This window comes from Bacillus rossius, chromosome 1 (assembly GCF_032445375.1).
Source record: "Bacillus rossius redtenbacheri isolate Brsri chromosome 1, Brsri_v3, whole genome shotgun sequence".
NCBI lineage: Eukaryota > Metazoa > Arthropoda > Insecta > Phasmatodea > Bacillidae > Bacillus > Bacillus rossius.
This window is the reverse complement of record NC_086330.1, coordinates 92,467,207-92,494,133: the sequence shown is the minus strand read 5'-3', so window position 1 is coordinate 92,494,133 and position 26,927 is coordinate 92,467,207. Positions and strand designations below refer to the sequence as shown.

Genomic DNA, 26,927 nt, shown 5'->3' with positions numbered 1-26,927 from the left:
GCGTGGATTGATTAAATTAAAAAGTTTAGGTAAAACAACACAAAATACAGGAGTATTACACTAAGTACAGCAATAGAGTGGAAAATTGGTTAATTTTATTTATAGGTAATACCTAATACCTAATAATATGCTAAAGAAAAAAAAATGTTTTGTACGATACAGTTCAGAGTCGAAACAGAAATATTCAACTCTTTTGCAATCACAACACGCGTTTTGTTGGGGTTCCTGTCCACTTGGTTAATAAACTGAATTTTTTCAGCTACAGAATATATTTTCGCTTATATTTATCGGCCATCATAACCGTACAAAAACCTGAATAAAATTTCAATACGGCGTATTTTAATTAAATACGACCGTGACTACAATAAGTAAAAAAAAAAAAATTACGGTAAAGGTTAACCACAAACAAAAGCCGTGAATATATCCATAGAACAGTTAACCATTTCAAGGTGTTAAACCTTTGAAACAAAAACCAGCACCATAGACTACAGTAGCACTGTTTCTGACCATGTATCAGTGCACAAAATGTGCATCATAAGTATAAAGGAACAAGTCATAGGCTAACAAGCGTGAACAGGACGCCATATTGATAGTCGATCCGGTGCAAGTTGTGGAGTGCGTGTGTACCACGTCTATGGTGAACTACTCAAATGTAAACATCTGATGTTTGTATATGCGTGCTGTATTTTCTAGCTATGGTTTCGCTCTAAATTATGACTTTGAAGGAAGGGATACTGCAAATTGTGGCAGTTATCAAAGAAAATTTGAACGTTAAAGGCGGGAATGTAGAAATTTTAATATTGTTACAGGCGGGAAATTAAAGCATTGTGATAAATGGAGAAATGACGGGACCATGAAATTATGGTGTTATAGGCGGGAAAATGTTAAAAACGGGAATGTTATAACCGGGTTGTACTGTATTTCCTTCTAAATGTAAAATAACAAAGGTTATTCCAATACACAATAACAGCAGTAAATTAATCGTCATAAATTATAACATATTTCTTTACTAAATAGTCTTGCAAAAATTATTGAAAATTTATTTTTCAAACAAATAAATATTTCAATAAAAATACGAGTACCTTGCAATCAACATGGCTTCAGAACTGGTATGACTACTACTACAAATTGAATCACTTTCCTTAATACAATTTATAATAAAGCTATTAACAGGGTGCAGGTTGCCAGGTTGATGCCTGTTATTTTGATCTGGCGAAAGCCTTTGACACTGTTAATCATTTTATTCTACTTCTCAAATAATCAAACTTTGGCTTAAGTGAAATTTACATACATTGGTTTACTAGCTATCTTTTGGTTCTTTCTTTGTAACAATAAATAACCATAATTTTTCTTTATACTCTAGTTCTCATTTTCCTTAAGGATGTATACTTTCTCCCCTACTATTCAATATATATACAGTAGAACCTCGATGATACGTTCCCGTTTCATACATTTTCCCGTGTCATACGCCGATTAATTTTGGTCCCGCCGAAAGTACTATGTTTACAATGGTTTACTTTCCCGGAACATACACTTATAAAATCATTAATTTCCCGTTTCATACGTTTTTACGAAGCGTAAAAGCCCAAAATTCACAAATTTTTTTGTTATATTCCTCCTGATAAACTACGTTTTAATGCTTTTATTTTGAAAAACGTTCATTGTTTACATTTCCAAACGTAAGAAAATAACTTTATCCCACCATAGATATTGATAGTATCAGGAAGACTGTGCACTTCGCTAGTAGCATCTATGGCCAGCACCAAGCGAGACTAGTGGCGCAAACTAGCAATGATTATGAAAATGGTGCACGCGCTTTACCAAGGCACGGATTTCATATTTTGTGCATTCATTAATCTTTGAACTGAATATACCCGTTTGTTATTGTTTTCTTACGATCGGAGTGTTTTGTATTTTACGTTTCTCAAGTTAAAAATATTATTGAAAATTGTTCTGTTGCATAAAGTTGTTTGTAAAAAGAAACAAACAAGCATAAATTTCTGATTTTCTTTTTACAATAGCCTAATTTTTTTAATTTCTAATTTAGGCTTGGTGACTTTTCCTGCCCTCCAAGAAAGGACTTCATAACATTTTGTAAGGCCACTGTTTCTCATGTCAGCTTTACTTGATTATGGACTGTATTTTACATTTCTGGTGGTTTTATTATATGTATATATAATTATGAATTCATATCTTTCATATAATGCAATTATTTACACATTATGTATTTAAGTTTAATCTGACATTGTGCTTGTATGCTAGATTGAAAAAAAAAAATTATTTTTGCCATTCCCTTTTCATACGCCATTTTTGTGCCCTCCGTTGAAAAGTGTATGACAGGGGTTCTACTGTATATATTAATAATAAATACCTAGATTTTAGGCATTCTACGAGTGTATTATTTCGTAATGACCTTAATATTATAGAAATCAATTCTTTAAAGTATTACCTTCTTCAAAATGATATTACTGCAATTTACAAATGGTGTACACATAAACTTGTTGCTCTTAAGGCCAAATCAACAATAATATCCTTCACTAGGAAATTGCAACCAATTAGTTGTACAGACACACCTGACGACACACATCAAAATATCCTCTAGTACAAAAGACCTTAGTATCTTATTGGACTAAATTGTTTTTTCATCTCCATGTCAATGCTCTTGTATACACTTCCCTAAGAACTCTAGCATTAATGCTTCAAAAATTGTTTCTATTCTAACCCTTTACCTAGCATTAGTCAGATCCAAATTATAATATTGCTCAGTAATTCGGATTAATATTAACAATTCTGTCATTAAAAAAATTAAATACATGCAACAGAAATTTTTTGAAACTTTTAAATCTTAACACAATACCAGCTACTTAAATTAGATACCCTGTTTGATCGTAGAGCATTCTTAGATTTTATTTTTGTATGCAACTTTTATAGTTCCAAGCTAAATTGGAAACATTTACTTGATAATACTGGTATCAGATTTCCCCAGATTAAATCTTGACCAAAATTTATGTTTTGTACTACTCTAAGTAGCAATGATCTCAATTTATAGATTAATTTCGAACTTTAATATATCAGTTAAACATCTTTAATATCTACAACTAGTCTGTATGTTCTTAATATATTTTGCATTTTATATATCCCTCCGTTTTGTATGTTGTATCTCATATTTGTTGTTTTGTACCGTTTGTATTTGTTGTATTTATATAATTGACAGTTCTGTGTTTATATGTCCTGCTCACCAAACAAATTATTAAACTGTTGGTGGGCATTGCAAAAATGTTAATAAATAATATATTTAACAATATACATTAAAAGCATACTTTCAGTAAATAAATGTCAGATGATGTAATACATACCAAATAATCAGAACGCATTGAAAGTAGATGACACACAATGACATTCCCATGCTAAATAATTCACTTCAAGCTTTCTTTGTAAAAAAAAACTGTTGGTAACCACGATTCAGTAGGCTGTATAGGAAATTACCACTAAGAAAGGTTCCTGAATCAAAATATATTAGTAACTAGCTGTCCGACCTGGCTTCGCACGATTGTATTAATTGTGGGGAGGGGGGAGGGGGAATTGAGACCAAATCTCTTATTTACAGTTATAATAAATGAAATAAAATGAAAGTTAATTAAATTTGACAAAAACTTCATACAATGCTTTGTAATGTACCGAAGAAAAAACGAATGGCACCGATGGTTTCCAGACTCTCGAGCACGCAACGTTGTCACAACAGTCCACAGAAAAATCTAGAAAATTACAACACAGCAGTAAGCTCTGGTTTAGTGTACTAGTAGAGCCAACCTCAATATTTATTTCAAGAAGTATGCCGCTAAACATAAAATATACAAAAATGTAATCCACCAGCTACACATAAGTAAATTAAGAATTGCACAGCAGAAGTTGTTTTCACAACAGTATTTCAAAGCATTGAACATCTATTCATATCGTTATGTGACATTTTACTAACTTGGCATTGCTTGTCCCCAGGCACAGCATAAGTGTAGTCAAAATCACTTCTTGTCTATTGTTATAAACAAAGTTATGCACTAAAATTTTCTAAATACATTTAATATTTCATTTTTATATTAGTATCATTAAACTTACTTATTTACTGAAAAGTCAAAAGATACAAGAAGTGATTTTGCAAAACAATAAAACCAAAAACTACAAATATAAACCTACTATCAACACCTTACTACACTTTTAATAAATAATAGCATGCTGCAGAATAATACTACAAATTAAAAAATATTCCTCCCGAACACCAAAAATTATTATATTTCACATAACCCATCTAGAATTAGTATCTTCATATAACCACACAGGTTATAATTTGTAGGAAGAATTGTGAGATTCATTTCTTTCTCACACAATCTAAACCCACCAATGTTGCCCCGTCATGGTATAACCAACTTGATATGGCCTGCAGTATTACTTCAGACTTTATGTACCCAGCCACAAATACATAAAAGTGGCAAGCATATGCTAATGCTAGACCGGATACAAGATTTTGAAACCTGGTGGTTACAATAAATAAAAAAAAACTTTATAATATGAAAAGGTAGAGGATACTATCTGAAAGAAATACACAAGATAGAATGCCTACAACAAAAATAATTGTAAGAACATAATTTGATTTTAAATTATACTGAATATTTAATTACGTGTTATGTTACAATTTAATAAATATAAAGAATTCATTCTAGGAACTACATAACCATAATTAGTTCAATTTTGGTAATAGCACAACACATTCGTTGAGTATGAAAAAGATAATAAAAAGGCAATGGTGTATGCACATGAATATATAACATGCTGCAATGTTAAGACAACCATCAGACCAACACAAATATTACCATTTCTTATGGGTTAAAATTATGGGGTAACCTACAAGCAGTAAAATTAAGGGCACTAGTGGTTTCTGGTAAGTTTAAAAGAATGTTGCCAAGCAAACAGCAGCAACAAAAAATGTTGTAATTTATTTGAAGATTTAAAAAATATGAAATGATTATGTATTGTACTATTTTGCTGGCTGAATACAGATAAGATTTAATAGTCAACAACTTTCTTTGGTAACATCATAGCACCTGCCTCTAAGCACAAATAGTCACTGCAAAGGCATTTGTAAGGTAAGTTTGCAGAATAATCACTGCCAGAGAAGCGATAATGAGTAAAAATTGTCCGAGAATCAAACTAAATACCTAGTTTAGCAAAAATCTTCTTGTAAATTACATTTGGTAACAAGTTATACTAAAAATAACCATCTTACGCTAGTAAATGACTAAAATGAAAGATATAAAAAAATTAGGTTTTTAAATGCTTGTGTATACTTTGATATGAAAATTTTGTATTGGTAAATTTTATAGCTGTTATTGTTGAAGGTCTTATATTCTAATTGTTGTTAGGCAGTAGTTTTCATAAAGTAAATATTTGTATTCCTTGCAAATTTTGACATTGCAAAAGTAAAAAGGTAAAAACTAAAAACTGTAAATTAAAATATATACAATTTTTTTTTCTAAAAAAAGTAGCTATGTTCATTTCCTACTAAAATTTGTAAATTAAATGGATTTGCTTCTACCAAATACAAAACTATATAAGCTGCAGCCTATACAAAAACTGTTTTTATTGAGGGTATTGAATTAAAGTGTTATTTCAACTTGTTTTGGTAACTCAAGATTTTCAAATGAACTCACAAGCTTTGCTTCAAAATATGCAACTTAGAAAACGAATTCACCGACTGTTTCAATTAATGTTTGTTAGAATAAAGTAAAACATTAGCGGAACTATTACCAATTAAACCTACATATCGCGTTAGGTGTTTAATGGTATAAGCGATAATATCCAAAACAAAGAAACTATAACACAACAATCGTATTTTCATACGGATGAATCATTGCTCGCAACAACTTGCACCTTTCAGGGTACACTGTACAACACACCAAAGCTCACCTCACATGATGCCCATAAAACCTTTTTTGTTCACTAACACAGACTTTGCCTATGGATATCTAAAAAGCATAATAGCAAAATCAGTGAACCAAAGAGGAATTTAGTTTGATATGTAAATTTGGACTATTTATCTTTTTGCTTAAATGTATATAATTTTTTCATATAATTGAAATACAAAATATGGAAGGAACAGAGAAAAGAATGATATAAGTATAAATACCAGGACAGGTCTACCATGCATTATTTTAGCTACAATAAAATTTCCAAGCACAATTTTTTTTTGTTTCATATCGATGAGATGTACAATGCACAATGATAAAAAAAAATAAAGTTCACATATTTTCCTTCACTGTGCATATACTAAGAATGAGTCTAGCATTTATACTTATAGGCAAATGAACATGACAATGCCCACATACTTTACAAATACTTAAAATCTGTCAAATGTGAAAAAAAATTTCTCAAAGAAATCTCCCTTGAAAATCCCAAAATAATTTTTCTGCATGTTCAGGAGTCAAATTAGTTCTGCTAGCAGTCGGGGCTAGGATCTCTTGCTACTGGTGCTAACAAATTTACTCCATCATTATCAGGGACTGCTGATGTTAGAAATAGCTAAAAGTTTCAAAAGCGGAACACTTTTTTCCTTATTCCACTACAAAACCCTTCAGTGATTGATGGCCAAGTATACATTCATTGAAAATAGAATAGCTTTTAAATAATTACAGGGCAGAGAAAAAACAAGTTTAGACGTAAAATACTTAAAAGTTTTATATATAAAATATAGAAATTAAATCCAATAATGTGTGTTTCAAACTAAAAATAAACATAAATGCATTAAGTGGACAGTTAGTTCCTGTAGAATGGAAATTGAAGTCATTAATGAATATTTTAAAAAATCAAATAGATTGAAACATGAATGCAGGGGAATCAATTATATACAAGTCATGTGCTAAAACTAGATCTGGGCTTCATCCCAATTTTCAGAGAATAATAGGAATACATCTTTTCCAAAATGTTGGGCAGGAAAATATTCTCGGTTCTCGGTTCTCGGTTCTGACTTAAAACAATAAAATAAATTTTATTCACAAATTATTTGAGGTGTTTTAAGTAATAAACTATGTATTGTTTTGGCTACAAAAAAAGAACTAAAAAGCCTGTATACAGACTTACATCTTCAAAATTTACTGTTTCAAGCTACAGTAAAAAAACACCAACCTATTAAAAATGTAATATGTATTAATAAAAAAATTAATTCGAAATAAAATAGGGAACACTTAATAAAACTGAAATTTACTATATTAATCTAGTAATTACCTCAAGAAATTGACATACACCCTCCTTTAAAACATAGGAATAAAAAGAAAATGTTACAATAATGGAAATAAATACAATGATGGTGAACTTTTAAAGAATTAAAATATTAAATTGTCCATCAAACTTATTGCCTACATTGAATTCAGTTTGTTTGCACAGTCTACAGTAAATTACTGCCATACTTCCGATGCCATTTCTTACACAATTTGCTCTATTTGGCCAGAATAATTATACTTTACAAGTGTCAAAATACATTTTGTTTGACCAGCCAATAGTAAAATACATCTACATCCATACACCACTTTACTAAAAAAAAAATTCCCCCTTCAAAACAATCCCGTTTACCAAGAGAAATTTACTAGCAACTACGCTAGATGGCTGCAAATGCAGTGAACTTACACTCCAAAGCACTGCACAAAAAGCATAAAATTGTAGAATGCCGAAAATTATTACGGAAAATTTTAAATCAATCATTAATTCTATTAAACAAATAAAGTGGAATTTTTCATTTTTAATTGTTCTTTATACACCAGTCACCCTTACTTACGTGTCAATGACTCATTTAAGTGCCTATTTTTAAAAACAAATTGAAACAAAAATGGCGTCTTTCTGTTCTCACATCTCTGCTGAGGCACGTTATAGAATTGCACACATCTATGAAATACAGTCAAACCTCTATCGTTTTTCAGGGGACCAACAAAAAAATTCAGTAGATGCGGACATTCAATAGATGTGGACTTCACTCTTAGATTTTGAAAAAAATATTTCAACCTCAAAATTAGTGTCAGAAATATATCAGTTACTTGAAATTAAAGTTTAATCGGTTAAAAAAAAATACAAATTGAAGCATTTTACTTAATTCAATTTACACTTGCAAAAAAAAAACATACGCACAATAAACCTACATGGAAATTGGTCTTTTTCAATATCCTGAAGTCTGAAATATGTTTACTCATGTTATCAAATGTAGAGCTGTACTGAAGAAGCCGATTTTGCCAATATTTAGTTGAATCGGAATTTCTGCCGACTTCCGATACGCTTGTTAATTTTCGGCCGATATTACAGAAAAACGAAACAGACTGCCATAACCTAAAAATCCACGAGTACCATTTTCACTTTTCGTAGTAGTACTGCATTCTTTTAGATCGCATTATTTCTTAGCAACATGTGCCAACTGTACATATCAAAATTTAACATCCTTTTTTTCTTTCAAGAATGTTCTTTAATTTTAATGTCATAAATAAATACATTACCATCACAGTACATATATATCATCTCGGTTGTTAAGGTAACTATTATAGTGCAAATGTGGTAGCTATCGTGCTTCTGTAGTATTATGGTATCTACAAAGAATCTTTAGTTCTTTTTACAGTAATTATCGTAAGATAACAATTGGGTTTGTACTGTAGTTATGGTACATCATCCATATTTCTTCGTAAGTTGTTGTTCATTTGTCTTTTCTTCATGTGTACGTGCTCCATTACTTGGCTGCAGATTTAAGGTGATTTTTTAATACTTCTGTATACAATTGTTACTATTTTTATGATGGGTTCTGTCTAAGAAATGGTTATTTCTGCAAAATCTTTATGGTTAAACGATCATCTATTATAATTTATAGTGACGGGACCACATATTTTGTACGATCAATGCGGACAAAATGATAATTCAAACATCGGTACAAGCGGACTTTTTTAACCTTAGTTGTATGGCAATTTTGCCGGGACCGTAGAAAGTATACGATAAACACAGACAATCGATACATGCGAGTTCGATAGATAGAGGTTTGACTGTATACATCTACGGCACCTTCAACTGTTATGTTTTGATTTTAAAACGTACTTTGTTTACAAATGTGACGAGAACATAAAATATTTTCACGTGTAATTTATATTATAGTTAGGGATGAATATTATTCCACAGAAGTCAAAAAAATAATTCATAAGTGAATTGGACGTGAGTTGAGCCATTTCATGCTGCAGTTAGGTTGTAGTGAAGGGCTAACTTCGTAAAGGGTTTTGCTATGCTGCCGGTACCGGTACAGACATTTTAGCTCCGGTTCTCGGTGCCGGTTAAAATGCTGAGAACCTTAGGAACCGAGAACCGACCCATCATTAATGCATATGTACCAAAATGTTTGTTAAACTATTTTCAAACAAAGCACTACACTTGAATTTAAATGTTAAGAGGTGGATGGGAATGGTACTTTAACTACGGACGGTGTTCGGTCAGGAAATAAATTGGATTTTCGGGATCGGGAACAACAGCATTGAGATTGGTCACTTACCTGGTTAAAAAAAAAAAAAATACTAACCATTTATATGCCTTGCAAAAAAAAATCTCATACATCTAATAAACCATTAGTAGACCAAATGAATTAAAGTTTACACTAAAATAATATACATTAGGACAAATAATAGTAACACATAATGGAAATAAAAACAAACCACCCATTCCATACTCATTTTCCGTGATTTACTTTTGATCATACACTATGACATAAACCAAAACTAAAAACCATTCTGATGTTTTTGAAGAAACAGAAATTTAAGGCTTAAGATGGTGTCTTTCAGTTTCTTTGTTATAAACCGAGTTTTGTGTCGTTTCCAACGTAACGTGTTTAGCAACATTTTTCATTTCTGCTCTCGTTAAGTTCATTTTCAAACATAACCTAGCGATATGGTAAAGATGTTTATTTTCATCAAAAGTAAAAATATATTAAAAATGTGTTTCATCAAAGTTGATTACCTTATTTAGTCTGAGTTTTTTTTTTTAACAAAATTTATGAACAAGAGTTGAATTGCGTTTCACAGAATGTGTTTTAGTGAAACCTTTGTGCTCTGGCTGGTCTACACATGTGCAAAGTTGTGTTTTGTGATTTAGATTGCAACTAAAAAATAAGCATATTCTTTTAGAATACAGTAGAACCCCGATTTTGCGAACACGGATTTAACAAAAACGGCGATTTAACGTAAAGGTTTTCAGGAACCAACAAAAATTACCAATTTATTAAAATAATAATATAGATTTCCAAAAAATGCAAGTAAATAGTAATGGAATCTTATTAAAAAATACACACTGTGGTGTCAGTAATAGAATGGAGGTACTATATATTAATATGTGCCTTTGCATCATCTGTCCAAATACGAAAAAATTAAAAAAATTGTTCAAATTGCTTAAAAACTCCGGGCGCTGTAACTTAATTGCGTAGGTGCGTGCCATTGCGCGCGCCTGGATAGATAGACTGTCCGCGACACATGACGTCATGAAGGGTTTCTTTGTCCGCATCCCCCTCCCCCTTCTCTATCCCTGGCTTGACTCACCAAGTTATCTTCCAAATACGCCTGCATAGTAACAGTGCTAGCCAATAATCACACGTTTCCAAATATTCCCTTTCTCATCCTCCAGGTTTTTTCAACTTGTGACCACGTCACACTAATACGCCATTATCATTATTCTCTAGAGGTGTAAAAGTAACGAAAAAAAGCGTACCCGTATGTATTCGTTACTATATCAATTAGTACTCGTTACTATCGTATCGTTACGTTACTCGTTACTTCTGAAACCGCATTAAAAAGCTATGTTATGTTGCACAAACGAATTGAGTCGTATTGCGTACGCGTACATTATGACGTCGCGTAAATAATAATAAATAGAATATAAACAATTAACAATATTTGATAATTAACAGTTTTTGTTAACTAAGAAACAATTAAATCTCATTAGAGCGGCTTTTTTATATTATGTTAACCCCATCTATACCTGTTTGAAAGTATTTAAAAATAGCTAATAATTGAAATAATTTTGTGTTTTTAATGAAGCTAACCGAAAGCAGCCAACCATACTCACCAGTTTTTTAAGTAACCTAACATAGCCACTCTTTAAAAAGGTATACTCCATGTACCACATAACACTGTTTAGAACCAAGTTAGAAAGTTTAAAAAAATATATTTTTGGATTTTTCTGGAAAAATGCTCACCTTAAGAATTACCATTTTTAAATTTTTTTAAAAATATCAATATTTTTTAATTTTTAAATTAATCAACTACACAATTTTCTATGACTTCCAAGGACTTAACATCCGAGTTTTCTATCTTCCACGGAATAAAATACTCAATTTTAAATTAAAACCTACATAGGCATGGCCGATAGTTGAGTACTCTAGAGGGACCCTGGAAAACGGTAAATAAAACTTATCAAAAGCAGTCTTAAAATAACACAAAAGCATTGCAAAAAATCAGTACTAAATCCAAAAAAGAGGTGCAAAGTAACTGCAAAAAATTTAAAGTTACTTATAAAATTCAATTCGTATTAAATATTTTATTTGTCATTTAATCCCTTAATTATTTTATACACACTGTAAACTGAAAATTAAAAACTTTTGAAAATTATTAAGAATAAGCCTTTCCAAAAAAGAATAATAAAATGCTTCCTTTTAAGTTTTTATCAATTATTCACTAAAAGGGGTGTTTTGCCACTTACCGTATTGGTCCGAATATAAGGAGACCATTTTTACATAAAAGAGAGATGCGAAAATTGGAAGTCGCCTTATTTTCGCACCCAAGACGTCAGCACCGCAAACATTAGTTCCAAGCTGAAAGCTACAGTAGAAACATTGTTAAACAAAATGTTCACGATTTTTTATATTAACTAAAACTTCATTACCTCACACGGGGAAAATGATAAATCCACCCAATATTGCAGTAATTCACAATTGTTTCAAGTTGAAAATTAAAATATTTGTTCTTGAGTAAAAATGTGAATGTTGAAGCACTTGAAAATGGCAACCTTTTATTACACAATTCATATTTGTACTTTGCTTACAATCGCGTGTTAACATTTACGGTAATTTATTTTCAGATTTTTAACGGAAATATTTGTACTAAAACATCACAATAATTTTCAGAATGACTGTTTACGTTTACAAACAGAAATGTTAACGTTTCTGATGTAATGTTTGGAAATTCACAGGTGCTAACTGTCTTTCCACAATATTTCTTTGTTGTAAAACGATTATTGCCGAACATGCACAAAGATGCCATATTTACAGGAATTTGGTATGTTGCTTCAAAAGCTATTTTAATAATTGTACAGTAATCCACTCTTTATTTGTGTAAAAACATTTCAAACAACATAATTAACATGGATTATTCTTTAAAATTCATAGGACAGAGACTCTCTGTCAGAGTAATATGGACAAATATTCGCGGTCACGTAACCGAAGTTATTCATGGCCATATGGTTCACCATGGCAGCTAGCCACTTGTTTTGTTCTGGCAAGCTGTATTCTTTGTTTGCTTTGTTACGTTTAACACACTACTAAATAGTAATACGTAGCTTAAGTGAAACGGAAAGTTAAATGCGGTATACATAAATGCAAACAGGATTTATCAACACAAAATGTATGTCTAATGAATTTTCACATTAATTTTTACCAAAATTATTTTTACATTTGTTTGGCCTTCTGAAACTGCAGGTCACCTTATATTCGGGCCAATATGGTAGTCATTTCACTGGTTTAACAAGTTGTTGGGTTAAGTAGATTAAAAGTACTGGCATTACGTAAACGGTTCATTAGGATGCTACATAAAAAATTCTGTAAAATTGTGTGAACAAATAGTTAGCTATGCTACTTTAAATATAGTAATAATGGTTGGTCAAGTTACCTACTTTTATTTTAAATATGTAATTTATAATCTCAAATATTACAACATTACTAATCTAAACAACCATCTAACTACTTTTAAAGTATTCTGAACTTTACTAATTTTAACTTAATTACTCATTAAATTGGTAAACATTTTAAAGAATCACAGGTCTTTTCAAAGAATATTTTGAAAAATACATCAGAATATAAATAACAAATTTTTTACTATTTTCATTTAGAAAAAGGGGGTTTTCTTTTTCTTCAGTTACAGATTAAATATACACCTGATCTCAAACTTTAATAACATTTTATGAAAAAAAATAATAATTTACTGTTAAATCATGGCATATAATAGGTATTAAAACAAGGCAATACACAATTCCCAAAATTTGGCATAACCTATACACAAGGCGTACCTTTCTAGATGTATTAATTTCAGTAAATGTAAACAAAGGAATAATGCTTAACATGCATAACACATTGTAAACATATTTTATAATAATGTTAACAATTGATTTTTGGTCTAAACTATAAATTTACGAAAACATAAAATGTAAAGACAAATGAATAGAGGCACGATTATATGGTAATCCGCGATAAAACGAAATAACACCGAAATCAGCTTGAAAACACGAAATAAAACGAAATTGTGCGAAATCCGCGATATGTCACGAAATTTCGTCTATCCTGATTATTTACGTTTTTTTTCTTTCCATTCTGTAAGGACAATTCACTATCTTCAGCGCAATCAAATATTTCTGACAGTAACTAGCAGCCATATATATTATATGCGACGGTGATTCATTATAGATTTTAAAATGAAGTCTCGGAATTAACGTAATATTTTCTTTAAACCGTAATCTTGTGTACCATAATAATTTAAGATGTTGATAACTATGATATAATGGCTGCCGTTTACATTCTGTAAATACAAAAATAACAAACGTCCAAAATATGTTTTTCTAAGATTACGTTTTTAATCATTAAAATATTACACACTAAAGCGCATTGCTTTTACTGTTTATTTAAAATAAAGTACATAGGGTACGAAAATAAAATTAACCCTGTTCAGCATAATGATTGTAAATAATAAATAGTACATGTTTATGTCGGTATTAATATTCACGTACGTATGTTGGTATTCGGTATGCGTTTGTATTTGCATATATTCTCCATTGTTTTGATCTTTCTAGCACGGAAAGTTTTTGCGTATTAAGAGGTTAAATTCTTCCTATGTGATTAAAAATTTTTGATAATGCCTAAAACGAAAGTTTCTGCCAGTGACCAATCGAAAGAATTTTCCAGCGAAGGATTTTATTTCAGTGATAAAATGTTATGTGCAAATTCTGTAACTGCAGGCTAGACTACGAGAGACGCGATACGCTTGTGAAACATGTCGCGAGTGAGAAACACATGCGTTTGAGGCAAAACTCATCTGTTAAACGACATCCTTGTCTAAGAGTCTTTAATGCCATTAATTTGCTGTTCAACCCAAGAAATGTGAGTAGGGTTAGCATAGAAGATGCAAACCTATAGAAGTCTCTGCATAACTTGCCTTCTGTTTCCCATCTTCCCATTGATACATTCATACATGGCTATGTTGCTTTCAAAAAAATAATTGAGGATGAACTTTCATTGCCAGAAACAAGCCAAATTGATGTTGCAAAGGTACTTTGCTCCCTTAAAGGGGACTACAGTGAATTTGCTCAAGCCAGTTTAAGGGCAATCGGGTTCCCAACATCAAATGTTGATGCAGAACGTTCATTTTCCAGGTACTCACTGGTAGTTAGTGACAGAAGATGTCTCACTCCAGAAAATGCGGAAAATTTAACAATGATAGCATTTAAATAAAACCGTCTTAATAGTAACTTTGGAAGTGCTTAATTGTGTAATTTTGTAGTGTATGAGATTGTAATTAAGTCGTGAAATTTTTAGTAGTTATTTAAAAGTTTGAATTTATTAATTTGCAAATGAACTTAATCATCTATGTATTTGCAAATGAACTTAATTGTAATTAGATCATGAGGTTTTATTGTTTAATATTTGTTTAAATAAATTTGCATGTCGTACAGAAAAGCAAAAAAATTTTGCCATGGGTATTTTGAGCAAAAAAATAAAACCATATAACACCGAAATCTTTATTTCTTTACACCGAAATTTGTCTTAAAATAACACCACAAAATCTTGACTCTACAAATGAAAGAATAGGTTATTTCTGGATTATTTGTCACACTTGTTCAGAATTTGTCAGGTTAACAAAGTTTCCTATACGTAGAAGAATTTTGTTACTGGTTTTCACACACACGTCATCTCTGAATAGTGTGCTCTTATGTTGTACAGTCAAACCTCTATCTATCGAACTCGCATGTATCGAATGTCCGTGTTTATCGTATACTTCCTACAGTCCCGGCAAAATTGCCGTACAACTAAGGTTAAAAAAGTTCGCTTGTACCCATGTTTGAATTATCGTTTTGTCCGCATTGATTGTACAAAATATGTGGTCCCATCACTATAAATTATAATAGATGATCATTTAACCATAAAGATTATGCAGAAATAACCATTTCTTAGAAAGAAACCGTCATAAAAAAAGTAACGATAGTATACAGAACTAGTAAAAATCACATAAATCTGCAGCCATTTTATAATAGCAACAAGTGAACTGTCAACAAACAGTAGATGGCTAACATTGGTGCCATATTTACGTGAAATTGACTTGTCACAAAACGTTGCCACACTATCGACTTGTATTTATGTACGAAACTTTTTCATGTCGGATAAAATGGTAACGTAAAAAACCAAACATTTTATACCGTACGTATATAAAATCACTTCAAGAATAAACATGCCCCTTATTAAGACAGCATTGAGACGTCTCGTTTATAAGGTACTGACGTCAACCGGGGCTCCGCCCCCTTGAGCCTGGCCAGACGTCGTTCCCTTCCTCTCTTCGTCCTCCCCCCCCCCCCTTTTTTGTCCACCACCGACGGACATGGGCGTGTGTGGAAGTGTGTGTTAAAACTGCGTGCCAGACTGCAAGGAGGCATTTCGAGTCAGTGCGACGCCCCTTTTCTGAATTTATTTTATATACACTCCTTTATAATTCTTATTCTCTAGTCCCAGTGCTGGGTGTGTCATCAGTGTCACTTGTGTCGCTGTTGTTCGGAGTCAGGGACGCTGCCCGGGCGAACCCGAACAGGCACAGACTTGGACAAGGCTAGAAAGGTCTCGAAAGAGCCACCTTAGTGTATAAGAACTTTCTGCTGTGTTCTTCCACCGTCGAGGCACAAGGCCGCTGAGTAACCCTGCCCGGGCGTGGCGCAATCGCTGGCGCACGATATTAGCGCGAGCGACGCTGCGCTCCAGTGAGTCCGTCATCACCACCGGTCGGGAGCGCACGCGTCTGCAACCCGGGGACTTCATCTCTTGCTAAACTTTGATCGAGTAATTCTGGCATGTGAAGTAATCTCCAAAAACCTTTTCATTTTATCCCCGGGGCGTCTCTCAACCGGCGGGCTGTTTAACTAATCGTATTTCTCGCTTAGAGACTTTCACTAATCTTCCTACGTAGAGACTTTGTGTGTAGCCACGAGAGTGAGCTAACTTCATCTAATCTGGTCCGTGCCTCGGCATTTTAACAGTGTAACGTAATCATGTATGTGAGATCGGGCGGAAGGAATAAAAGGCATAAAATCTAGTACTGTGAGTATTCTTTACTGACCACGTGGTACTTCCTTACTATAGCTAGGTGTGAGGCGTACCCGGCGCCTTAAGATCGGGCTAGGCAGGGTCAGTCAATACTCCAAGCAACAGAAATAGGGCTGGTAACTCGCCTCGCTCGGGTCACGTCACACCCTGAGAGAGAGGTTTAGCCGGGGTCCACGTGCCCTTACACGTGGTGGCGCCCAGTCCCATCAGAGACTGTCGGGATCCACAGCCGAGTAGCCCTCAGTACATAGAAACCAATATGGTGTCCGCTGTGGCGCTGAAAATTTATTTTTTCCTGTGCAGCATCGTGAGAGCATTTCTGTAGGCCGGTATTTCATTGTTTGGGCATGCTATCCTAATCTATGGCACATGTTACTTCCTGATTCTGATCGGTGTTTCCTTTACATGTGCGTGAATGTTGACTTAATAAAAAGTGCAAAAGTGAGGTTAACGTTTTAGAGCGATTAAAATGTCTCGGCATAGAAAATAGTTGAGAACACAAGATGAACGAATTAGGATTATTAAACAAATTGAAATTGAATTGTAGGTCTATTGTGCACAGGCTATGTTTTTGACGTGACTTCTAATAAATCGATGAACGCCGGCTTCACGCACGAAAAAGTGTCCCGTTACGTACATTGTCCCACTACGATGTGTCCCGTCACGCTCATTGTCTTCCATGGAAACCAAGCACTCGTTAATACATATTTTCCTTTGTTTATCGTGAGGGACGTTATTATTAATGAATTATAAATACAATTTCGTGCCCGGGGCCACAATTGCATATCATTTTCAGCACTGGAAGACATAAAAAGGCAAAATATTCTCGACAAATTTTAATCTCGGCCCCAGCGCACCACAAGCGTCTGTGTTGGAGATTAAAGCCGAAATTCTTTCTTAAACTTACTAATACTTTTTTATTAACTGCAAGGGCATTTTTATTAAATTCTGAGTTTAATTTCATGACGAACAAACTTCGTAGTTAAATATGTAACAAGGAAAAAGCGTAAAACATTCTCGACGATCTTGAAGTTAGTATAAACATGGCGGCAGACTAGCAGCCGACAATATATTTTTAATTTCCCGCCTACCACTATACGTAAGAGAGGGTGAAAAATTGTAAAAACGATATAGCCGCGAATTAATGCGATTCGTTAATTACTTGCGATTAAATGCAAAAATCCCATATTCCTGCGAATTGAACCTAAAAACATTTCATAAACACTTTGCCGGGCAAAACGAACATTTTAAATACATTTTACGATAATTTTTAATGGAAAATTTGACATTTTAAATGTTAGTTTTTCACGTACATGTAATCAAACCCTAATATTTACTTTAGAAACAAACCACACCACCATGTTGCCAAAGAATTGCTGTCAACACATTTTTCAGCATTGTCAACAACTTTACAAACAATACGAGAGAAATAAAATATGGCCGCGGTATATCATGGTTGCTACAGAAATATAATCTTAGAATTCCCTGACTTTTTCCTGTTTTCCAGAAATTTAAGAAAAAAAATCCCTGACTTTCTTATGAAGTACATACCATAAATATTAACGTGCATATGATTAAATGTTATATAAAAATTTCAACATGAGGTAAAATAAGGTTTTTTTATATTGTTTTATTTTGACGGCAGAATTGCGAATGTTTTTTTTTCCTTCGACATGGCTGGTGAGAGCTCTTCGGCCCATATTGCTGAGTTGAATACTTTTGCAGCACAAAGTGAAGTACACAGAATTTATGTTTTAAGCAGAGGGTTTGATATGCTGAAACTGTGACTCCTAATTCTCCTTAAAAGTAGTTTTCTTCGACATCTCTAAGCTAAAAAAAGTACATAATATTTTCAGGTTAGGTTAAAAAATTATTGTTTATGAATTCTTAAAAAAAATATTACTACTTAAATACAAAAACTATTACAAATTCGAACCTAGCAATATAACGGGCGTACTTAGAGAATTACAATAGCAGCATTACAACATTCAATACTCTTACATTCTTACAATGTTAACTAACGATTATGGGGAAAAAGATGTTCAATTATGCATATTTTTTATACACAATGTAAGTGTCACGCAACAGAACTCACGATTATAACGGTTGAAAAAAAAAGTAATTAAAAAATTAGTTAGAAAAAATGCAAAAACATAACCGCAAACAAAAGCCACGTGTTTTCGTATGAGCTTGGTAGTTTTCAAAATGAGAATTGGTATTGCTTCTTTATCAAAATGCACTTTATTTTCTTATGATCGCATCAAAAACTAACTTCACCTGAAACAACGCCTTTAAATTCACGTAATAAGCTTTCTACTCATCTTATTCCACGTGAAAATAGCCTTCAAAAGATAAACGACGCCATGCCCGTTCTGTAGTTCACTGCATGGAACGTAACAAAACACAAAGTCTCAAGGGCAAATTAAAAAGGATCAAAATACGAACAAATGAAGGCCGGGTTCGCTAGTGAACAAACGAGTGCCTGGATTGGCCAGAAGTTATGGTGGGTGGTTGTAACAGCCTATTGCAACAGGCAATCGTAGACCAAGTAAAAAAAAAAAGTTGCAGTTGCCTTGTGCCTTAAGCAGCAGCCTTTTAGCAGAGTCGTTCGTTAGCGGTACGAGCGCATCAAAACAAAGCTTTGTGTGAATTATAAGCAACTTTAAAATTTCCAGAATGCGTAGAATTTTCCCTGACATTTCCCGGAATTCCCTGACATTTCCCGGTTTTCTAGTCCTGTAGCAACCATGTATTATTTCCAATGTGGCCTCGTGGCCGTGCGGTTAGCATCGCTGACTACAAATCCAAAGGTTGACGGATCGAATCCCCACCACCATTATTCCTTCATTTTTTTACTTGTAAAAATAAATACAGCGCGCGCGACACTACAAAAGTAATAAACATATTTGAATTAATTAGTGCAAATAAAAGTAAATTTATCAATTAAATTGTAGATTTCATTTCACTCCTTTGCATTGATACAAAATAGGGATAATTCAATCAAAATGATTCAATTTTATTCATAAAAGTTCACAGAGGTAGATGTTATCATACAAAAGATAGAAAAATTAAAAAAAAATTACTTCCTTACAGAATAACATAGTTTTAATGCTTAAATGGTTTGGTTGCAAAAACCTATTACGGCTCAGTCTCAGGCAGAATTGGATATTTCATTTTCTTCTGGATCAATCATTTCATCAATGTTTTGTTATGACGTCACGTTTAACTATACAAACCTTGCTTTCGTCGCATGCAGTATGCAGAAGGGGAGGAAGGATGTTGACAGTTTCACATGCCAAAGGACCATGAGGTAGGAGGGGGAGAGAGACATGGGCCTGGGAGGGATGAACCTTGAAGTCTTGATAAGGGAAGGAGAGGTATGCCGTATGACGTCATGCATCCGCCGCCTGTGCTGCCGCCAGCCTGTCTAGACGATATTCCGGCGCTCCCACTTACGTTGCACAAGCTACTGCTGCCGTATTTTTAAAGGAAATGTCCCATTATTTTTTTGTTATTTTTACATGAACTTTATTGGAAGTATTGTATTCGTAAAATCAATGCTTCGTTAAATCCAGGGTTCGTGACATCGGGGTTCTAGTATATTTAACTACGGCAAGCAGAAAACGTACATGTAAACTAACCATTAAAAATAAACTGTCTATTGTCATATTTTCTTTGGAGGTGGCCTGTAGGGCGACGAACTTTTCATGAAGGTTGAAGTGGGTTTAAAGCAAAGCCGTCTAGCATTGTGAGTGACAGCATCCTGGCTGGTTTCTAAACGAGAAGCAGTTTGGAAAAAAAAAAGTGGTGGGGGGGAGAGGGTTGAAATCAACTGAAAATTTCGGAAAACATCTATTACGACCCTATTCCTGGGAACCGTGAGGGGTCGTTTCAGAGAGGTTTGACTGTATACAAGATTTCCAAAAAACCTAGTTTTGATGTACCTATATATTTAACACCGTTTCATAGTCACTATTTTATAACCACAAGCGAGCCCCCTCATTATGGGCTTAATTACAAAACGGGAAGGGGGGGGGGCCCCCCTAGACTAACACCCTCCCCCCCAACGAGATCTACGCCCCTGACTATCACTTTTAACACCAATAAAGATATAATTAACAAAATGTATAAATCAGTGTTATAGGCACAGTACAAAGAGTATGGACAAATGCAAAAGGATTGTGTTTCAGGCATACATAAATAATAATGATTTGCACTGTTAGAAATAATACTTGAGATATCAAAATACTCTATTACTGTAATTGGTTTTCCGCGTTACGAATCTCTGACCACCGGCATGACGTTTTCAGAAAAGTTATTGATCAATGTAAATTTTTAAAAGAAGTTTAATAACAATTAATTTTGCCATTTATCGCAAATTTTGCAGTTCATGAAATTTCAGGGAACCTTTCTATATTTAATTTATTCACATGGTACAAATGAAACACTCAGACTCAAATTTATTATAACATAATGCTAATGATACAATGATGTAAGCAACTGAAGCATAAAATTGTTCTACATAATTTCTGTAATTACTCAAACCGCTAGATTTTTGAGTAATCTACTACTAAAAAATAACCACGTGGAAAAAAATTAACCTCACCAAATTTTTTTTAAAAACCAAAATTCCCTTCTACCCCACTCTAGCCAAAACAGAATAATTTAATGTGTGTGTAAATAAACTGTATAATTTTAATAAATTGTAAGTTTATCAGTCCTAGCAAATTAACCGGCACCAGCACATACAACCATAAATGTAATATCAGTACCTCGGAAAGCTTAACATTTTCTCTGGTAAAAAAAAATAAACTTCAGATTGTAGTTGTAAAATACAGTTTATTGCAAGGGACCAACATAAACCTAGATTTCTGAACTTTTTTTAAGCAAATGAAAAGATGCTCCCCTGATGCTCAGTCCCCACTCAAACCATAAACAAAAGAGTTCTTTGCGCAGAGAACCTGACCCATGTGTCGCACTGCCACACTATGTGGGTAATGATGCTCCAGTTACATGAGATGTGAAGCAACTGTGCTACTTAGGGGCTAGGAGACTTGTTTGTTGTCATATTGTGGTAAACGTTAGCACGTCTGTCATATAAAACAAATAAAAAAACATTTAAAACAAGAGTATCTTTGCTATGACAAAAAAAATATGGATGTTATCCTAAAATGGATTTTTAGAAACAAAAACGTAGCAAAACTTCTCAAAATACAAAGCCATAAAATCTTGGGTCTAGGCTGCATTAAAAAAAGTTTACCTGTACGTTTTATTTGTAGTTTTATTTTCATTAATAATATTGAATGTTTAAGAAATTTTTTGTTTACATCACTCTTATAATCTCACATACTTTTGTTTTATGGACACATTTTCAGTGCTTTTAAGAAACCATGAAATCTTGCCCTCACCTTTAAGCCAGAAACTGTATAATGAAGAAACAATCATTATTCCATTATTGTGATTGAATTAAGTTGGAAAAACAATAGTCTATGTACTATTGTTTTTATGAATTATAAAAAAAATTTAAGCTAAGTTATGTCTTTTCTTTTCCCCAACAAAATCTGGACACACACAACTAGTTGCTTCTTAGAATCTTCAGAAATTTATGTAGGTATCTATTCACAATTCTTTACATGCATGTATTTACACCTGGTATTATTCATATCACAAAGAAAGCTTTTAAGAAGAATATTTCTAATCAAACCACCAGATTATTTTAAGGCACATAAGACCAAAGTGGTATACCAAAGCATGCCAAAAACATGGTCAAACTTGTAAATGTAGAAAAACTAAGAGTTACAGTTATCTACAGCTCCCAAATAGAATATTGTGAGCCATTTTAAACCCATAGAGAAAACCAAGACATTTCATACAAAATGTATAGTGCTTTTAAAAATGCACAACTGATATAATTTTAATTTCTCTTATGTCGAGAAGTGCAACAAATAAGAACACAACAATTAATCATTATTTATTACCAAAGAAACTAAATTTATGAAGATATTTGAAGGTGACAGATAGAACATTAAGAAAATTGACGTTTACAGCAACCATAAAAAAATAATTTACCAAGAAAAATTTATCTTCAAAAATAGTCATTATTGGTAATATTAAATACAGTAAAGAACATTCTCATTCATGTGAAAAATTAACTTTTTGCAGAAGGAATTAACATAACTGAAAAGGAACTCAATGCAAGAATGTTTGTTTTAGCCACAACAGCAAAAAAGATATATTTTTTGACCTGAATCTTTAAAACTATTTATACCTGTATCGTGATTTATTCGGAAATCAAGAGTTATGTAAATAGTTTATGTTGATTCTTTCAATCAGCAGTCAGTACTCTTATTGTGTCTAAGAATTCTGTACGATCAACACATACACTTGGAGGCACTGGAAAATCGTAAAAACGATATAGGCGCGAATAAAAGCGACAAAATGGTTTACCGACGAATAAACGATACAATCCCGTTTTTAGAAGTAATATTAAAATTTCCAGTAAATTTTAGATTTACCTAATATTTTTTAATAAACCATTTCTTATTATTAACGGCCTAACCTCATACAATAAAGAACATTCTTTATTTTATGCATCTTCTTACCGTGTTTGAAGATTACCTAATAAATGGTGATGATGGCGAGCCCTGTAAACAATCAACACGATCTATGAATCTTGTAAATAACACAAAACACAATTTAAATATGCATAAGCTCGCGCGGAAACTTTGTTAACTGCAAACGTAACGTACGACCCAAACAATTGTAAACAATTAAAGAGAGAAGTTTGTTTACGTGCATGAATATTTTCACAGGAAAGAAAGTGAAAACATTGAAGCGGCCATGATTGCCAACGTGTGCGTGCGTGATATTAACACAAGCAATCAAATTATTCTGTTAAATGACAACTAAAATATAAAAATGCATTAATTTAAGTTTACAACAACGCAGCTTATATTTGGCAACTACAAAAAAAATTACAAAAATCTACTTCAGTCAAAACGTTAGCACTTTAACTGGAAAAAAAAAATGTAGCTCTATATGTCGCTCATTTGTTGAACGTACCTAGTGTTTTCCTAATTTCCTAACCCAAAAAACGAACAGTAATCTGTGAAACTTAAATATTGCGCTGCTAATCACAATAAAATTAAGGTTATTAACCAGTGTTGATGATGAACAGTTTTTTAGCAAATATAATTTAATTGTCACATATCGAAGAACCAGCATGACTGAAAAGAATGTTGAAACATGCTCAATGATGTCTTTTAATTTTTGTTAGTGGCATGTGTGTTTGGTAAAGTTACATTTTATTTAAGAACTCTGTAAAAATTATTTTTGATATTCGGCTATGTGAAAGTGATTTTTGACACTTATGTTGTTACTTGAAAATTTTTTTTTTGCATTGATATTTTAACATCTCAGTTGCAAATTTTTATTTTCAGTGTTAATTGATGTAGGTACTTTACAAATGTGATATTTAAACTTTTATGTTACATGTTATTAAGGGGCAATTTTATATTATATGGACAGCTATACCATCGTGAATTGTGTATAAAGAAAATTTTCAAAACCGTTTTGAAAATATGGAATAATCGAATAATAAATAATAGAATCACGTAAGAATTTTCTAGTCTATTAAAATTAAAGCTATAATGCTATATGGCAAAATATAAATGCTACGAACAGCCATTACAAACGCTATTTTCCAGTGCCTCTACATATACTACAAAAGGCAGTCTGCAGAGAAACGTACATCGTACACCCTCCCACAATGACAATCTGCACTGCTAGCCACCCCATCCCAGAAAATTTAAACAATTTGCAACACACAAAGGACTGAATGGGTACATTACCGGCGGCAAGGCTCCTCCAGCTGCCCCTGCAACAAAATAATTCACTTATTTAGTCTGACAGCATGTATCATCATTCAAGGAATACATTCAGGGCTCGATTTTAGCACCTGTCCGCCTGCCCGGGACAGGCAAAATCTCGTCCGGACAGGCAAAATAAAAAAGGCAACTGTCCGGTGGACAGGTGCAACTTGTGTCGCCGAGGTTATTCGAACGCACTAGCAGAGGTGATTAATAACATTTATGCGACCGCGACCGCAAATAAAACGTCTTTGACAATATCTATAAATAAACAATAATGGCTGAAAGTGAGTTTCATCCAGCACCAGCAATAAATCTCTGGTATCATAATGTTCAGAGAAAACGTTGACCCTTTCGAAGATGTTCAAGACAAAATCAGCCAAGTAATTTGTGCAGTGACTCGGACAGTGACTCGTCTGAAAATGATGATTAAATAAGGATGTTAAGTGTGTGCTAAAAATAGGTGCAAAATATAGCAAAAATCCTTTTTTCTCACTTTTTCAGCGACTGAAATTTTTTTTATTTGGGTAAAACAGCGGACAGGCAAATTGGACGGCGGACAGGCAAATTTTCGATTACACCTGTCCGTTGGGCAGGTTAAAATATTCCTTAAAATCTAGCCCTGAATACATTAATAACTAACAAAACACTGTACAACTTGTATGCACAAGCAAGTTCTATTGCATGCTGTTTTGGGATGCAGTGTCACCATAAGTGCGCACACACAAAAACAAATCACTTACTGCGTATTTATGTGAATATCAGAAAATTGTGCAATCTTAAAACTGGGAATAAACCTTCAACAATTTCTTATATTAATTACCAAACAATTTTTTTAGTCATTTTGTATTTTTTTTCCCCTGTCCCTGCTCCACCAACTTTTTCTCTGTGTGTGAGATATCTGGCACCATAAATACCTATTTTACAAAACACAATATTATCAACACACACTTCCAACATTTAAAATTAAAGCATCAACTATAAATTGTTTTCCACAAAATATTTTACAGTTTCCACTATTTTTATATATTTTTTTACATATTTTATTTGCCAAACACCCACCAAACATAGGAGAAACAGGATGAGTGAACAGACTGTAGACCTGTTGTAAGCTTTCTTTCAGTTCCATTGACAACTCTTAATTTAGTGCAAAGAAAAAATTCTTTGGAGTTGTGCTGCAATGTACATACAGTTTATCATCATAATTGACTCAAGGAAAAACTTATGGGTTGTGTTGCTGTGTCCCAATTATGTACCTTACCATAAAAAATTGATAAAAACACTCCTGTACTTCTGGGTTGTGTTTGTATGCCAATTACGTTGATTTTTTATTAAGTTAAATGTTAAATGTTTTAGTTGTAGGTCCAGGTTTCTTTTTTCATAGAATAGTTAGCGCTTATAAAATTCTATAATATTGGTACTAAATGCTATAAAATGCTACAAGTAAATATTTAGATGCTATAAATGACCAGAATAAATGCTATTTTTCACCCACTAGTTATAAGGTAACTACGGATATTATCCGTTTTGTCTTTAAAATTAACAATACATCTGGTTATGATTAAATACAGAACAAAACCAAATTTGTCAACTATTTGGGGTCTTTGAGGTTGCATTACTAAGTTTCCTCCGTAATTAAGTTAAAAGTTTTCAAAAGTTAGTATGTGTATGGCTATCAAGTAAGTTACAGACAATTTAGTCAGTCTTAAAATGTTAACGAAATCTAAGAATTCAACTATCAATTGAGGAAAACAACCCACGTCAATATGACATGACACCACGGTATAGCAACGTTGAAGGCCTCCTCGGATTGAACCTTGGTCTACATAGGTCACAAGTTGCGACTGCTAACAGTTGGAACGTCCTTCCTTTAGGACATGCTGTTTCTGGATCGGCTCACGTTGGTACAATAGGACTTGGTGTTCGTGTCCGCAATATTATCGATTACAGCTACTTTGAAGGAGTCTTAGAGTTGAAGGGCATACTTAATTCGGGTAAGCATTTTAGCAGGAATCTTCAAAGTTTCTTGTGTTAAACGGCTTTCTTGTCGATTGGCTAGTTGCTGTGGTAAAGCATAATACGCTTAGTCTGCCAATCCGTTGAGCTAGGAATTCATCAGTAATTCTTCTTAAGAAATGTAACTTGCAGAAATAATATCTGTCAATTAGACATCCGCGAATTGTGATTTTTCAGTTCGAATCGAATTTCAAAAAAATTCACGAGTGTCGAATTTTTTTTTAATGGAAATTGAGAATATTTATTAAAATAACATAGATCATTAAAAATTTTAACATACCACCTTTGAAAAACTTGTCACATAATTCACAGTTTAAATCAAGTAACTAAAATTAAAGTGAGACTATATTGAAGAAGCACAACCAGATTCTCAAAAATTAAAAATTATATGTCTGTAGCACTAACATAAATCACTTTGC

General features: G+C 33.0%; 1 protein-coding gene across 13 annotated transcripts in view; it reads right to left on the bottom strand.

Moving 5' to 3' along the window:
* The window catches only part of LOC134540035 (hrp65 protein-like), a 286,028-nt gene that overhangs the window by 155,023 nt on the left and 104,078 nt on the right, over positions 1-26,927 (bottom strand). For all 13 annotated transcript variants that reach the window (XR_010076400.1, XR_010076399.1, XR_010076397.1 and 10 more), the window contains exon 10: positions 24,475-24,500. Coding sequence is in view for 4 of the 13 variants with exons in the window: in XM_063382478.1 (XP_063238548.1) it covers positions 24,475-24,500 (26 nt within the window). In the remaining 9 variants the exon portion in view is untranslated. The remainder of the gene's footprint in view (positions 1-24,474; positions 24,501-26,927) is intronic.